This window comes from Eptatretus burgeri, chromosome 3 (genome assembly GCF_056783735.1).
Source record: "Eptatretus burgeri isolate ZD-2024b chromosome 3, Ebu_testis_v1, whole genome shotgun sequence".
Lineage (NCBI taxonomy): Eukaryota > Metazoa > Chordata > Myxini > Myxiniformes > Myxinidae > Eptatretus > Eptatretus burgeri.
Window position 1 is genome coordinate 40,137,658 of NC_140963.1, and position 18,390 is coordinate 40,156,047.

Sequence of the window (18,390 nt, forward strand, 5' to 3'; positions counted from 1 at the left end):
CCTACGGCCTGTAAAAGGTAGCCATATGGCGTAGGGCCACCCTGAGGCCACCTCAGAAACTCTGCGGCTGCCGCACATTTCTGTCAATTCAGGTGGGGGGGGGGTACGGCTGCCGTATCCTAGCCGTAGAGCAAATGTGACTTCGGCCTTAACTAACAATGTTGCCACATTTTTTTTAAAGTTTTTTTTGGAAGATGCAATGCAGGATTGGAAAGCAACACAGACAAAACTGTAAGAGCAAAACAGATCAAGAACAGAAACAGTCATGGTGGCCCAATGAGCAGAATAGGTCTTATATGAATAGGTGAAGACCACACAAAAGTGTGACAGTTTGCAAAAAGCTTCTAAATACACTCAAGGTGCATCAGCTTGTTCAAAGTAAGAAAGGGATGAAATAGGTCAAACTTCAGGTCAAATAGGTCACCATGACCAACATCGCAAATGGTTTCTCGAACATCTGAGATGCATCACAAGGTAAAAGGAAAGTATAAAGACAAAATAGGTCACAACCATAAATTAGGTCATGGCAATACAAAATACGTCAAATGTCAGATCCATCCACAAATATGTCAGCATGGCCTCGTTATCAAAAGGCTTCTGGGGCACTCCAAGGTGCATCACATATGAACATAAACCTTTACAAAATTAATAAGCTAGGTCACAGTGATGTAATGTAAAATAGCTTTTTTTAGGGAAGACATGCTGACAAACCTGTAAAATTTATCTTCGTGAACAATTTGGTGTTTATAGTCTAATCCATTTCGGTTATATTGGACGAACAAGAATCAGCCAAATGCCCCACCACCCCACCAACAAAATAAATAAATAAGTGTTCTTCCTCCAAATTCACTGTACTGCTATACTAACTACCTTGTTCACAACACTTCTCCACTGTTCTCCATCTCCAGCTATTTCTTTCTACTATCCGTCCTGGTCCACTTTCCTGGCATTGCTCTTCACACAGTGTTCTCATCTTAACAGCGGTGTAATTAATCAATTAGTTAATTTATTTCAGAGGAATAACAATCGGTCTTCCATTTGGAAATGGAAAGTCCTAATTCGGCATGCAACAGTTTCTTTTTTAATCGAGGCTCATGGAAGAGCTCGAGCAGAATGGAAGGGAATAAAATGGAAAGGTGGGAAACACCAACAGCAGAGTAGAAGCAAGAGTGAAATCAAGGAGAGGAGGACACACGCGGGGGAACAAGTTGCGCACATGCTGAATGACTTGCAAACACTTACATTAATGATGACGGCCAGCTTTCCAACTCCATGTAGAATATTGTACCAGATACCTGATCACACACACAGAAAAACAACAATTAGAGAAGCAGTTCAGTAGAGTGCTCTTATAAGGCAAAGCTGTCTGCAAATATATCTAAAGGGCAAAGGCCCAGGCCCAAGCGCATTGAAGTGTCATGAAAAAAACACCGAGATATATATATATATATATAGTGCTCCCTCACCTATCGCGGTTAATGCGTTCCAGACCCACCCGCGATAGGTGAAAATCCGCGAAGTAGAAACCACATATTTATTTAATTATTTAAATATATTTAAACACATTTTAAGCGTATATTAAACCATTATACAGCATCCACACACTCTTATTAACCTTCCCCACACACATTTAATCAGTTATTTTAAAAAAAATTAAAAAATTTTCATCGGAAATGCGACTTCATAGGCAAAGCCTAAGAACAAAAATAATTTTTAAAATACTATATTGTACTATAAAATATATGAAAAACGTATTATGGGTACTGACCTATGAAGATATGACGATGATGATAGTTGTGCAGTACTTATGACGATGAAGATGACGATGATGAGATGAATGGAGTACTGCACAGCCAAGAAGAGCATTAAATCTCTTCTACTGGAGGCGACTTCTACTCTTCTACTTCTACTTGAAAACCCGCGATGTAGTGAAGCCGCAAAAAGTGAACCACGATATAGCGAGGGAGCGCTGTATATGTACATATATATATATATATATATATATATATATATATATATATATATATATATATATATGTATATTATATATATGTATATTATATATATATATATATATATATATATATATATATTGAGCCTGGTGTTGGCGCAGTGGTTAGGGCAGCGGCTTGGGATCCAAGAGGTCCTGAGTTCAAGCCCCGTTGAGCCACTGAATTAATACACCAGGGGGTTAACTCAGCCTGTCATCCTTCCGAGGTCGGCGAAATGAGTACCAGTATACTGGGCCGGTGTATACCCCGGTTAAAATAGGTGTACCATATCCCTGTGTCGTAAGAGGCGACCAGGGTTGCGTCAGGAAGGGCATCCGGCGTAAAACATGTGCCAAATCACTATGCGGATCATAATGGATGATCCGCTGTGGCGACCCCTAACGGGAGCAGCCGAAAGAAGAAGAAGAAGAAGATATATATATATATATATATATATATATATATATATATATATATTATCTATATATATATATATATATATGTATATATACATATATAATATAATAGTATACACGAGGGCTAGTCAATAAGTAACCTTAAAATATTCTTCACAAATTGTTTATTGCATGTACGTGTGTAACAACTGTGTTATCTTTCAACATAATCTCCATTACGTTCAATGCATTTTTTCCAGTACTTTACTAAAGGCCCAGTCACACCTTGACGTTTTAGCCAGCTTATGCCGATTAAAAAAAAATTGTCTAAAACGCTGTTGCACGTCCAATACGTTATGGGTAAGTTTTGGAAACATTGAGAGCACACTGAAAAACACTGCCATACGTCGTAGTACGCTGGCTTTCATCGTTGTACTTTGCGGTTGTCCTCAAATTTTAGCACGATTGAAATTTTACGACTTATGCCAGCGTATGACTCACATGTTCCGCTACGCTGGTCATAAGTTTTAGGTACGTTATGCGATCGTTGACACACGTCGACACACGTTACTTGTAAGTTACTCATAAGTCAAAACACGTCGAGATAATGTTTAGAGTCAGTGTTCTAGACTCCCTGTTTTTTTTTTTGTTTGTTTTTTCTTCGGTATGACGGTGATGTTGACACTTCGATTTATAGTGCGGTATAATATAATATAATTAATAGGCTGCCGCTCAACGATTAAAATCATAACCGCACTCGAAATCGAAGTGTCAACATCACCGTCATGCTGAAGAAAAAACAAGCAAACAAACAAAAACACATGGAGTCTGGAACACTGACGGGTTCCTCCTGTGTGAACCCCATTTTTATATACCAATTCCCTTAAACACTGCCAATACGCCATTATATGGTAGATGTAAGTTAGAAACAGGTTAATTTAGTTATTTTGTCGTCCGGAAGACGTCAATCAAATACGTCTACATACGTCAATGTGTGTTGGAAATACGTAAGGAATTGGTTCAAACTACGTTACTCATAAGTTAGAAATAACTTTCAGGTACGCTAGACATTAGCTCGACGTGTTTCGACTTATGAGTAGCTTACAAGTAACTTTTGTCGATGTGTGCCAACGTTGACATATCATGCGTACAACTTATTCCCATCGCATGCGGAATGTGTGAGGCATACGGCAAGTACATCGTAAAAATTTTTAACACGTTTAAAATTACAAGACGTACTCCACTTACTACGACGTATGATAGCGTACTTTAGCGTTCTTTTTTTTCAGAGGTCGGCATACGCTGGCAAGATCACCAAGGTGTGACTGTGATCTTGACACTTCCATTTCTCCAGCGGTTATGATTTGAATCGTTTGCGGCAGCCTTTTAATAGGTTACGCCACGTGATCGTCGGCGATACATGTAGCGCGCTATGCGTAAGTTGGACTATCGTTGGGCATAGGTTATGAACGCCGACAACAGGCTAAGCATTCGTTGGTATAAGTTATCTATAAGACAACGAAACGTTCTGTGTCCATCACTAATATGTTATGCATACGATCAACTCGTTATGAATACGTCCGAATCTTTTAAAAAAAAAAGATCAAAAGTTCAACGTAAGCCAGCGTTTTACATACATTTTGATAAGCTGCCATTGCTGGCTAAAACGTAAAGGTGTGACTGGGCTTTAAGGCCTGGATTCCTCTAGAAAAAAATATTTTGGCTGCTTGTGCAGGCATTCATACACCGCCTCTTGGACCTCTTCGTCGGATCAGAAAGTGGTTCCACCAAGCGCTTCTTTAAGTGGCCCAAATATGTGGTAATCCGAAGGGGTGAGGTCTGGTGAGTAGGGTGGATAAGGAACACTCAAAATGCATGTCCTAGATTGTTGTCGCTGTAGTGTCGCCAGTATGGGGCTGAGCATTGTCATGCTGCAGCAAAACACCGGTGGTGAGTATTCCACGACGTTTTGATCTGATTGCTGGTTTCAGATGATATTTAAGGAGGTCGCAATATGATGCACTGGTGACTGTGGTCCCTCTGGACAGGTAATGCTCGACAAGTGGGCCTCGGTTATCCCAGAAGAGCGTCAGCATCACTTTTCCAGCGGACGGCTGTGTGCGGAATTTTTTTGGGCTTTGGTGAAGTTGAATGGCGTCACTCTTTGCTTGCTCTCACAGTTTCTGACTGAAAGTAGTGGACCCAGTTTTTATCCCCAGTCACGCTGTAAGAAAGCGTCACCTTCTGTTTGGTAACGTCACAGAAGTTCTTCACATGCATCCACTCTCCGTTCTTTCAGTTCAGGTGTGAATTGTCTCGGCACCAACCTTGCAGACACTTTGCAGAACCCCAGCATGTTGTGAATGATATGGTGTACTGAACCATGGTTAATGTTCAATTCGGAGACCACTTCATCCAGCATAATGCGACGGTTTTCCCATAGCACACACTCAACTCCTGCAACCATTTCTGGTGTGTTGGCTATGTGAGGCCGGCCCGAGCAAGCAGTGCCTGCCACACTGGACACTCCACTTTTAAACTTCCTGTTCCTGTCACACACCTGCTGCAGTGATAAACATGTATCACCAGATTGCATCTTCATTCTGCGATGGATTTCACTGGGATTCGCATCCTCACTTCCCAAGAAACGGATGACAGAGCATCGCTCCTCCCTGGTGCAAGCTTCTAAGGGAGCCGCCATCTTGGAAATGCCCTACTGACGTCATACGCTCAATGTTGCCAGATCTAAAATGGGTAAAACATGACTCTCTAACCCATAGATATAACATATGTTGTCTACAACTACACACATTACATTCTCAAATTAATATCGCCATTTTAAGGTTATTTATTGACTGGCCCTCATATGTATTTCTATGTGTGTATATATATATATATATATATATATATATATATATATATATATATATATGTCTCCGATTTGAGGGGGGGAGTGGTGGGGGGCTGAGGTGTAGTAACACTTACAGTTTGTGGGCTCAGGCTCGTGCATTGTCATTGTTTTATCATTATCATCATTTCTTTATTGATAATAAAAATAGGTCAACTTCACCCTAAAACAAAATCCTAAGTTGAGAAATCCCTCAGAGGAAAAAGTTGATTTACCCATATTAAAGATCTGAAGAAGCTTTTTGAGAAACAGCTCATCATTAAGTTTATTGACTTATTGCATCTTCAATACTGAAGATGAACTTCATGAGGATTATTAGGATATCAGTTCTATTTTCCAGATTCTAGCTATTATATTCTTCAGATTAGAAAGATTCAAGGTCATGGTTCTACTCCAACTATAATATCATACTGTCCCATTGACAGCACTCACCCGCAGGTGCATATTCACTACATAAGTGGGGACTGACCACATTGGCGGCTAACTTCAAGACTTACTGAGCGATCTATAATTTTCATGAATCGATGCTCGAGTGGTTGGATATCATTCGTATTCCATGCATGTTCTTACACACCAGTTACCAAACACAAGATGATAGCACACCGGTTACCAAACACATATTTAATCCTCCAATAGGAATCAATCAGCAAGCTGGGATTATGTGGCAAACATCATCTCTTTAAGAAATAAATTATTTATTTATTTCAAAAGAGGACAGAGAAATAAATCTCGATCACAACAGACTAAACAATTACTAAAAAAATAGTTACAACAGAGAAATATACCCAACTATGGTCACGTTCACGTACACACACACACACACACACAACACACACACAAACAAACACACACACACACACACACACACAAACAAACACACACAAACACACACACACACACACACACAACTAGGCACATTGGAGGGGAAAGCACCAGATGAAGAACAAAAGGTTGTTGCAGAACTTGTATGTGGGGCAGGACAGTAGACCAAAGAGTCAGTGTGAGGATACAAAGATAAGAAGCCTTGATCTTTCCCACCAGCATGGGAACTTGAGAGTTGAAGAGTAGAGTGTATGAAGGCAAGAGCAGGCAAGAGAGCCCAAGAGAGAGCAGGCAAGAATTGGCTCAAGAAAAGGAGGGAGTGAGGGGCATGGACAAGCTTTCATTGCCAGCTACCCTCTCCCCACCAACAGATTTCATTTGACCAATCACTGCCCCCCCCACCCCTCCAGAACAGAACAAGCCATGTCTCTCTCCCCCCCCCCTCAAGGCTAACCAATCACCAGCCGTCTCTCCACCCCAAGGGTCAAGGGGTTTCCCCAATCATGAATGGCCAAAGGCTTTCTCCAATGATGAACCTTTCCAGTCTAAGACCCATCTCCCACTTGCTGACAGACAACTGAGAGGAGTTATCTTCGGTCGGTGGGAGGGAGACATGCATACCACCTTTTCCACTTGCCCGGCCTATACCAGTTCATAGAAGAGGGGCGAATGTACAAAACGTATTACCCCATCCAGTATAATATGGACAAGGCTCGCCCGCCTGGCAAGCCACACAAAAGACAACTTAACCAAACCACGTGGCTCAAAACTGAACCCTAAGACTACGTGACTATGAATAGTGGTTCAGGCCCTATGACCAATTACAACCCCATATCCCACAAACGTGACTATACTAATACAAGTTAAGTTGTTGCATGATAAGAGGAAATATATGTTTACGATGCTTTGGGGATTAAAGACATTATATGTTTTTTTTTAAAGCCATTACAAGGCTTCCAGCAAAATGACTATTCCATTGATTAAATATACTTTAGGCTTTGATTAGACATGAACCTCAGAATTATATTTGTGTAATCTCACCGATATCTTTGGATTGCATCGCTGTTGGCCTGCGCAACTCTGACACAAACTTCTTGCCATCAAGTCGAATTTCTATGATATTGTTCAAGAGAGCGAATATTGGTGCCAGTGGAAAGGATGCTACAAACAATGTCACAAAGCCAAACTGGATGACTGCAACAACAAAAAAATCACAATAAAAAAACATCAATGTTAATACATGGCATTGCACCAAATATATCCCTCTCTTCATTGGCTACGATTGTCACAAAACTAGGGCACAGCTTTGGTTGAGGTGGTAAGCTGCTAAGTAGTCTCACAAAGGAAACAAGAAAAAGAGCAATCGGAGATTGCCGACCCTCACCAGGACTTCTTTTGTGTGGTGTTTGTGTACTGGTGTATTACATAATTAATGAGACATAATAAGAACTGCCACTTTGTGACTGCTGGGAGTGATGACCAGACACCAAGACGTAAAGCTTTGATACGACCCCGCTTTGATCGGACACCTGACCCTGGCCAATGACGTTTATTATTATTTATTTGGAATTCGGATGGGATTAAAATTAATTCAATTCAAATAAAATGGAAGACCAAATGGGTGAAGTCCTGCATTGGAGTAATCCGAAGGAACCCAAAGAAGCAAAAAGAAAAGATGAAGTCATCAGGAGGAACCTGGATAGGATTGACATTTCAGTTGCTGTTCCTCTACCCTCAAACCCATCCAGGCACAGCCAAGTGAGCCTTATTCAAAAAAAATAACAATAAAACCCCAGATCAAAATATTAAATAATTCTGGCTGCCATAACATGTCTCTGATCAAGTTGAAATTTAAAACTTATATTCGGTATCACGACTAGATCATAATTGTGAAGTTTCACGTCGATTGATTAAGTGGTTCCAGAGAAAACATTATTTAATATTTTCTTAAATCCAATATGGCTGCCAAACCAAGTGGCCTATGATGTCATTGTTCATCAACGATAGGCGGTCATATGTGTAAAGTTTCGCCTTGATCTGTTCAGCCATTTCGGAGAAGAAGATTTTTGAAGGTTAAAAAAAAAAGCAATATGGCAACCAAATCACATAACTGATTATGTCATTAAAAAAAATTTGTGGACCATTTTATCCCTAGATGACCCTCAATTTTTTTATACTGATCGGATGTAGCGTTCCACATACGCAATTATGACGTCATAATGAAAGCACCTGTGATGTCATAAAAAAAATCACACTCATTCTCAAAGAGGAGTAGTTGCTATGTGCCAAGCTTAAATTTTTTCCTTGGTGCGGTTTCAAAGATACAGAGGTCCAAAGTTTTTATGTTTTTCCAATATGGCTGCCACACCATATGACTTATGATGTCGTAATTATCATTAAAACATTTTACATGAGCAGACGCACCAGTGGTGAAAATTTCGTCTCGATCCGCCAAGCGGTTGCAGATAAAAACAGAAAAGCTCTGTGCGGACAAACAAACAAACAGACAGACTCAAATACAATACGCTCTCCTTCGGCAAGGGTCATAAAACGGATGACAGATAATGAGTTACAAACTGAACCTTTTCATGGACAGATGAACAATTTGAAATGATAAGTATGCTCACACATTGAAAGCAATAACGAACTGTGCTTCCCCATTGTCTCGGGTCGCTCACCTGTATTTGATTTTTCATTTTTTTATATTCATTTTTTTCCCCATTTATTTATATTTTCATTTTCGGATGCTTTCCATTGGTTCTGTGATTTTTTTTCCCCTGGTCTATTGGCTTTGATGTCCATCGGCACACAAAATTACCCTGCTTCTCCATTGTCTCGGGTCGCTCACTTGCATTTTTCCATTTATTTTCATTTCATTATATTTTCATTTACAGATACTTTCCAACAGTTGCGTGATTTTTCCCGGTATATTGGTTTTGATGTCTGTCAGCACGCAAAATTTCAGCTTTCTACCTCACCCGAAAGGTACCAAATTTTAATATCAGTCAGTGAGTCAGTGAGCCAGTGGTTAGAATGAGATTTATATATTAGATGATAAAAATCTTGCATTTCAGCAAAAGCATCAGCAGAAAGCAAAAATGTCAATTACAATAAAGTTCTGCAACCAACTTACTCATTTCCATGTACTCTGGTGTAAGGCCAGCAAATGGTTCTAGCTCATGGTCTCTCTCCCAGAACATCTGCCGACCCTTATTGCCCTGGGCCACCGATGTTGCTGCCCTTCCACTCCTCTTATCAGATGCTTTAATGCTTCGACACAACTTTTTCAGCTTCCTATAAGGCAAAACAATAAAAGTTAGAATGAAAGTTTCAAAATGGTTTCCAATGGAGTCGACACATGAATTCCCAGTTAATAGGTCTTTGCAGGTTAATGGTATCAAACCTACACAGTGAGGTATCCTGTTCTGCACTTTAAACTTAGTCAGGTGGCTCGAGCAACCATTGTTTTATTGGAAGAATTTTATGACCCAACCTAAGTTGTGCAATGATATCATATATAGAGCAGACCAACAAATTATGCTTTCCGATGAAATTCATTAGTGAGCCATCTGAGACTCACTAATCCATTAAAACATGTGAGTTATCTGAAAACTAGCTCAGGATCCAGAAGCTTTGAATACATATATTTTACACCTCTGCTGCTTCTGGAGAGACTCGCCGTGCCTACCCACCACTTTGTTGATGCATTTAATCAAAAGACAGCATGTTGTACTTCACAAACATATTGCATGTCTATCTGTGAGTCTCAGTGAGGATGTAAATTAAGTAAAACACACGAAGAAGGATCTTTAATAAAAACATGTGTTGTAGTTGTTGTTACTGCTATTGCCATTGTGGCTGCGATTATTCTTGCTTGTGTGCTCCTTCTGTGTAATATGATATATTTTTCTATTGTTACAAGCATTACTATTACTATATTGTAAAAAAACAATATATTTTACAAATGAAAACCCCACCTATTACCTACTATACCTATTGTGACACCATCAATAACACTGCCAACATTGAATTGAATTCCATCCAAATAGACTTTTCACATCTTGAACAAGGCCATTGTCAGATTTCTTTCCTTTCTCCTTTGCCTCTCCCACAATCTTCATTTTATTAATGTTGATGAGTATAAACTTATTCTCTATTACACTTTTCCATTTTTTTTCAAACAACTCTTTTGCTTCACTTTCACTTTCAGCATTCAATACTAGGTTATCAGCATTCATTACTAGGTTATCAATATACAATAACTTGTATGGGAATTCCAACGTTTGATTCTTCATCAATTCTTCCATACATTTACAAACAGTGGAGGACTTAAAATGGATCACGGTGTAACTTCAAACAACCAGCACATCCCAATTTGGTCTTTACAAAAGTTCCTGATTTTTTTTACACATTACCATGACAACTACCATTTATACACAAATTGGCTTCTGATAATCCATTCAACAACTGCTCTTGGTACTCCATCATATGCTAAACATGGCTCGATGTAATTGCTCGTTTTATGCTCAGCATCATTCCTTTGTCCCCATTTTCACCCATTAATGCATTGACTGTATGTGTCTGACAACATCTGGTCCTTCATTGGCTCACTATTGTTTCCCCCATACCTTTATCAAGACATTCCTACATTTGTGAACCTTTTCTGATTATTCCTTACCTGTTCATTATCTCCTTCATCAGCCTTTTATATTTCACAATTATGAAGGGCATTGAAGAAGTTATATGAAGAAAATGGCATGTATTTGGATATATATATATATATATATATATATATATATATATATATATATATATATACATACATATATATATATATATATATATATATATATATATATATATATATATATATATATATATATATATATATATATATACATATATACATATACAGCTCCAGAAAAAAATAAGACACCACTGCTGTGGTCATCACTATCCTCTTGCAATAGGACCAGCTGGATGGCAAAACAGTGCTAGTAGAACCTCAAAAGTAATTGGAATCAAAAAAAATAACTATTGACCATGCCAAAAAAGTTGAAAAGAAAAGTTTTGAGTGAGGAAAAGAAGGGTTCAATTCTGGCTTTACTGGCAGAGGGATACAGTGAGCGTCACGTTGCTTCCATCCTTAAAATTTCAAAGGCGGCGGTTCATAAGAACAAGGTCAACCAGCAGACATTGGGGACAACAAAGCTACAGACTGGCAGAGGGCGAAAACGACTTTCCACTGACCGGGATGACCGCCAACTCATTCGAATGTCACTCAACAACTGTAGGATGACATCAAGTGATATACAAAAAGAATGGCAAATGGCAGCTGGGGTGAAGTGCACGGCGAGGACGGTTCGAAACAGGCTCCTCGGGGCAGGGCTGAAGTCGTGCAAAGCTAGAAAAAAGCCCTTCATCAATGAGAAGCAAAGAAGAGCCAGGCTGAGGTTTGCAAAAGACCATAAGGATTGGACCGTAGAGGACTGGAGTAAGGTCATCTTCTCTGATGAGTCCAATTTTCAGCTTTGCCCAACACCTGGTCATCTAATGGTGAGACAGAGACCTGGAGAGGCCAACAAGCCACAGTGTCTCGCACCCACTGTGAAATTTGGTGGAGGATCGGTGATTATCTGGGGGTGCTTCAGCAAGGCTGGAATCGGGCAGATTTGTCTTTGTGAAGGACTCATGAATCAAGCCACGTACAAGGTTGTCCTGGAAGAACACTTGCTTCCTTCTGCTCTGACAATGTTCCCCAACTCTGAGGATTGGTTTTTTACAGCAGGACAATGCTCCATGCTACACAGCCAGGTCAATCAAGGTGTGGATGGAGGACAATCAGATCAAGACCCTGTCATGGCCAGCCCAATCTCCAGACCTAAACCCCATTGAAAACCTCTGGAATGTGATCAAGAGGAAGAGGGATGGTCACTAGCTATCAAACAAAGCCGAGCTGCTTGAATTTTTGCGCCAGGAGTGGCATAAAGTCACCCAACAGCAATGTGAAAGACTGGTGGAGAGCATGCCAGGACACATGAAAGTTGTGATTGAAAATCAGGGTTATTCCACAAAATATTGATTTCTGAACTCTTCATAAGTTAAAACATTCGTATTGTGTTGTTTAAAAATTAATATGAACTTGTTTTGTTTGTATTATTTGAAGTCTGAAAACACTGAATCTTTGTTGTTATTTTGACCAGTTGTCATTTTCTGCAAATAAATGCTCTAAATGACAATATTTTTATTCGGAATTTGGGAGAAATGTCGTCAGTAGTTTATATAATAAAACAAAAATGTTCATTTTACTCAAACACAAACCTATAAATTGTAAAATCAGAAAAACTGATAATTTCGCAGTGGTCTCTAATTTTTTTCCAAAGCGGTATATATATATACAAACAGCAGTTGATAATAATATCACAGGCTTTAATAGGCCCAATGGCCTCCTCCTGCAATGAATTTCCTTGGAAGGGAACTCATGTAATGATGATAATAATAATAATAATAATAATAATAATAATAATAACAATAATAACTAGAACTGCCACTTTATAACTGCTGGCAGTGATGACCGGGTACCCAGAAGTGTCCGCCTTTGACACAACTGATACAACATGAGACTTAAATCAGTCGCAAAGTTTTGCATTGATAGGATAAGCGGTGCCAGAGAAAACATTATTTAATGGTGATACAAACACAGGCCTGCTTCGAGACGGCGCGGAACAGACGAGTTACGAACCAGGCAGCACAAAACGTTCAATTTCGTTATTACTGGCGACCAGATTCAAATAATTAAATAATTCTGGCTGCCAAACCACACGGCCGATCAGGTTGAAATTTTAAACTTTTGTTTCACATGTAGCCTAAATTATAAATATGAAGTTTCGCATATATAGAAGTAGTGGTTCCAGAGTAAACATGAATTAATATTTATCCTTCAATCTAAGATGGCGGCCAAACCATGTGACTTGTGACCTCATAATTTTTACCATGTATGCAGATATCATGGACGATGACAGACGCAAATTTTCGCTTCGATAGGTTAAGCAGTTCCAGAGAAAACATTATTTAATATTTTTCTTAAATTCAACATGGCTGCCAAACCATGTGACCTATCAATTAGAAATTAACAAACTTGTATTCCCTACTCATGTGCAATAGGGGTGTGAAGTTTCCCCTTGATCAGATCAGGTGTTCTGGAGAAGAAGATGTTTGAAGGTTTTAAGGTAAATTCAAGATGGCCGCCAAACCATGTGACCAATCAAGAACAAATTAACAAAGTTGAGAAAGGACCTCATGGGGAATATATGTGTGAAGTTTCGGCTTAATCTGTCTTGCCTTTCTGGAGAAGAAGATTTTAAAAATTTATTCATTTTCAATCCAAGATGGCTGACGAACCATGTGACCTATGACATCACAAATTTAGATTCTGCTTCCTACTGGGTATTGGAACACGTTTATGAAGTTTCGTGTTAATCGGTAAAGGTGCGTTTTTCTATCCAAGATGGCCGCCAAACCATGTGATGTGTGACATCATAATTTTTACCACGCGTGTATACACGACGGTAGATGATAATTGCAAACTTTCGATTCGTTAGGTTAAGCGGTTCCAGAGAAAACATTATTTAATATTTTTCTTAAATCCAAGATGGCGGCCAAACCATGTGACTTATCAATTCGAAATTAACAAACTTATATCGCCTTCCTGTCCCGAATATAGTTCTGAAATCTCCCCTTCATTGGGCCAACGCTTCTGGAGAAGAAGATGTTTGAAGGTTTTCGGGTTTTTCAAGATGGCCGCCAAACCATGTGACCGATCAAGAACAAATTAACAAACTTGAGAAAGGACCTCATGGGGAATATATGTGTGAAGTTTCGTCTTCATCTGTCTTGCCCTTCTGGAGAAGAAGATTTTTAAAATTTATTCATTTTCAATCCAAGATGGCTGCCGAACCTTGTGACCTATGATATCATAAATTTAAATTCTGCTTTCCCTCGTCGACCCGAACAACTATGTGAAGTTTCGTGTAAATCGGATAAGGTCTATTTTTCTATCCAAGATGGCCGCCAAACCATGTGACTTCTGAGGTAAAATTTTTTTACCATGTATGCAGACCTGAGGGAGGAAGGCACTTGCAAATTTTCGCTTCGATGGCTTCTGAAATTCCAGAGAAAACATTATTTAATATTTTTCTTAAATCCAACATGGCGGCCAAACCACGTGACCTATCACTTCGAAATTAACAAACTTGTATCGCATGCATTTCACGAATATAGTTCTGAAATCTCGCCTTCATTGGACCAGCGCTTCTGGAGAAGAAGATGTTTGAAGGTTTTAGGGTTTTTTCAAGATGGCCGCCAAACCATGTGACGTATCAACAACAAATTAACAAACTTGAAAGAGGACCTCAGGGAGAATGTGCGTGTTAAGTTTCGCCGCAATCTGCACAGCCGTTCTGGAGAAGAAGATTTTTTTAAAAAAACACTAAAAAACAAGATGGCGGCCGAATTACGTCATCGATGACGTCAAAAAAAAACATTTTTGACGATGAATTTTGGTGTAGATGACGCTCAGAATTTTTCAGATTTTTCCTATATGGCGTTCTACTTGACGAATTTTCACCGGTATATCGCTTCACCTATGACGTCACGAAAAATCACACGTGTTCCCCATAGGGAGCTTAGTAAAATGTATCAAACGAAAAAATTTTCCATTGCACGGTTTCCGAGATACAGATGTCCAAAGTTTATCGCTTTTTTCAAGATGGCGACCGTACCACGTGACCAATGACGTCATAATTATAACGTGATTGTGCTATCAAAAAAGATACATACTATGGTGAAAATTTTCTGTCGATCGGACTTAGTGTTCCAGAGAAAATGATTTTTAAAGCGAAAAAGGGTGCAAAATGCCGGCGGAAAAATAATAATAATAATAATAATGCGTAATAATAATAATAATAAACAGAAGGAAAACAATAGGGTACCCTGTACTCACAGGGTACCCTAATAATAGACAAGAAGGACACTCAGTGGAGCGCATGCCTCTGCCACGTAATGCCTGATCCACGGCAACATATCGGGCCCAATACATTTTTGAAGTATCGTGCTATACAGTACTACATCGTTTTGGCCCTATCTCTCAAAGGTGAAGAATCACTTTAAAAATTAAATAATTCTCGTACCCAGATCCAGATTCGGATCGTCACCAAAATCGAATGAATTCTTCCTTGTCCACCAAGTTTCTTCCGAATCCGTCCACAACTTTTTGACATATCGTGCTATATATCGTTTTTGACCCCACCTCTCAATGGTGAAGAATCACTTTAAAAAAATTCTAGTAGTCGGATCCGGATCCTGATCTTCACCAAAATCTAATCAGTTCGTCCTTGTCATACCCCAAACCTGTCCACAAAATTTCATCCGGATCCGTCCACAACTTTTTGAGATATCCTGTACACAAACAAACAGACAGAAAGGAGTGAAAACATAACCTCCTTCACCTTTGGTGGTGGAGATAACAATAATAATAATAACAGTAGCAGGTACCCACGAAACATCCACACAATGTAAAATGTGACTTTAAGTCCTCAACTCCCCCCCCCCTCACAAACCCCAAGTCATCAATTTCCCCCCTCCCAAACCCCACCTCTTCAACCTCCCCCACCTTCCCCCCAAACACAACTCATCAACACCCCTCCGCCTCCCCCACGAAAGTCATCAACCTCTCCTCCAACAAAGTATTAACTATCCCTCCCAATATGTACTATATACAATATATACACACACTACATATAATTTGAAAGGAAATATATAAATGTATGTTTTTTTCCATAGATTAACACCGCTCATCTTATTGGGTTTCTTGGACGAATGTGAGTATCTTTTTCATACAACCTTTTGAAAGGACCGTCCGTCTATCACCTTCCATCGCAAGTGTGTCGCTGCTTAAGAGGCTGAGATCTGTGTGAAAAATGAATACGTACGGAATGCCAATCTCGAAGATGTTGTTCTGGATGAGTTGCTTTCCCAGCATTATGAAACTCAGTTGTATACAAAGCTCGATGAGACAACCGCCCGGTGCACACTGCATGACAAAAGGCTTCATTAGAATCGATAAAAAAATATGTGGAAGTATAGTTTTTAGGTATCATTGTGCTCTTATCTGTTTAAGAAACAGCAACAGGGAATTCCTTTTCATTATGGTTGTACCCCCCCCCCCCAATGCAAGATGAGAGGGGTGGGAATCTTCTACACTCTTCCCTGCTGCCCAGATGCATCATGGCCAGAGTGATGATCGGTCCCCCATGGATCGGTCCACTCCACACATCACACTCATACACGCATCACATATCCGCAACAAAGTTTTTTTTTCCTCATTGGGGAATTACCTCCCTCTGACAGTCCTCCCCGTTCTCCTCTTTCTAGCCGGAGACATAGAAACTAACCCAGGACCAAACACAATATACATTTGCCCAACATGTAAAACTCGCATCACGAGCAACAGGGTAAGAGGGGTTTCCGTCTCACTTCACAAGGTGTGGTGGATGGTTCCATCTTGCCTGTACCACTCTCAGTAAACAATCAGACCACACACATACTTGGACCTGCGGCTGCAGATTTTGGCTGAATCCAAGCTCAGCCCAAAACAATGACACACCAACACAAGTTCCAAACACATTACCACCAGCCTCATCACTTCCACCTCATACAGCACCACCACCTGCACACAACCAACCACTTCAACCCCCAAAACGCACACATAACTTTAATACCCTCCAATACAACACAAACGGCTTCATCAGTGACAGCAAGGCCATGCAACTTAAACACTTCACCTCTCACAAACACCATTCACATAGCCATCACACAAGAAACCACATCACACCAGAAAAAACAAACCACCGACCAACCCCAACTATACATCGATACGCACAGACAGACCGGACGCTAGAGGTGGAGGTCTCGTCACATACAAACTCAAGTTAATTAGATGATGCACAGATATCACTCACGACATAAAAGAAAAGCACTTCTACGAGCAGACAACACAGTCGAACTTCAAACTTTAAAAAATAAAAAGGTGTAAACAAAGAACACACAATCATCATAAACATCCAACCAAACACACTCACTCACTGTAGCAGAACTAAATAACTACCACAACTACAGGACCTCTGCTCTCTCCCGACTACCATCATTGGAGAGGACTTCAACGCCAAAGACACAGCCTGGTCCACCCATCACCAACCATACAAACAAGAGAGGCCACGCCACTAAATTCGTTGTCCACACTAAATGATCCAGACCAACACGACCTCATTAAGGTGATCACAATAACTCACCACCAGACGTAACATTCTGTTCTCCATCACGTCCCACCACAACCACCTGTCAGACTGTGTGATAAATGGTTCAAACCATTCACTACCTGCAATGATGAACCTCGTCTTATGAGGATTTTTGTTCCTTTTAGGAATCCAGTAAATGAATGGTAATTTATGGTATTTATCCGGAACGAAGAGCCTTCACACGTTTGCGTGACATGACCTCCATCGAAGGTGGGCGGAGGTTATGTTTTCACCCCTGTCTGACTTTCTGTTTGTTAATCAGTGAAATCGAAGATTTGCAAGTACATTGGTTGGTCTGGTCTGTGATTCTGTCTGTTTGTCTGTTTGTCTGTTGTACGTCAATCGCCGACAGGTCACAATTTCCTACCGATCTTCATGAAACCTCACAGAATGGTGGAGTTCGTCAAAAACAAGAAGCCTATTGATTTTGAGGTCAAAATGTCAACATGGACCAAAGGTCAAGAACTTTGTCAAATTTCTAAAATCATCAATTTTCATCTGATCGAGTTGAAATTTTGCACAGGATTTGCATATCAGGTCACTGAATTCAACCACCCATTACTTTTGGGGTCAACGTAGACCAAAAAGTCAAGAGGCCAAAGGTCATGAACTTGGGTGAATTTCTAAAATCATCAATTTTCATCTGATCGAGTTGAAATTTTGCACAGGATTTGCATATCAGATCACTGAATTCAACCACCCATTACTTTTGGGGTCAACGTAGGCCAAAAAGTCAAGAGGCCAAAGGTCATGAACTTGGGTGAATTTCGAAAATCCTAAATTTCCATCTGATTGAGTTGAAATTTGAAGAGGATTTGCATATCAGGTCACTGAATTCAACCACCCATTACTTTTGGGGTCAACGTAGGCCAAAAAGTCAAGAGGCCAAAGGTCATGAACTTGGGTGAATTTTTAAAATC

General features: G+C 39.9%; 1 protein-coding gene across 10 annotated transcripts in view; it reads right to left on the minus strand.

Annotated features, from left to right (window-relative positions):
- The window catches only part of LOC147029745 (anoctamin-1-like), a 129,878-nt gene that overhangs the window by 7,745 nt on the left and 103,743 nt on the right, over positions 1-18,390 (minus strand). For 9 of the 10 annotated variants that reach the window (XR_015056066.1, XM_085873030.1, XM_085873033.1 and 6 more), the window contains 4 exons: positions 16,106-16,206; positions 9,250-9,410; positions 7,158-7,310; positions 1,243-1,295 (listed from right to left, as the gene is read on the minus strand). Coding sequence is in view for 9 of the 10 variants with exons in the window: in XM_085873030.1 (XP_085729156.1) it covers positions 1,243-1,295; positions 7,158-7,310; positions 9,250-9,410; positions 16,106-16,206 (468 nt within the window). In the remaining variant the exon portion in view is untranslated. The remainder of the gene's footprint in view (positions 1-1,242; positions 1,296-7,157; positions 7,311-9,249; positions 9,411-16,105; positions 16,207-18,390) is intronic. The other variant, XM_085873037.1, reaches the window with a different exon arrangement.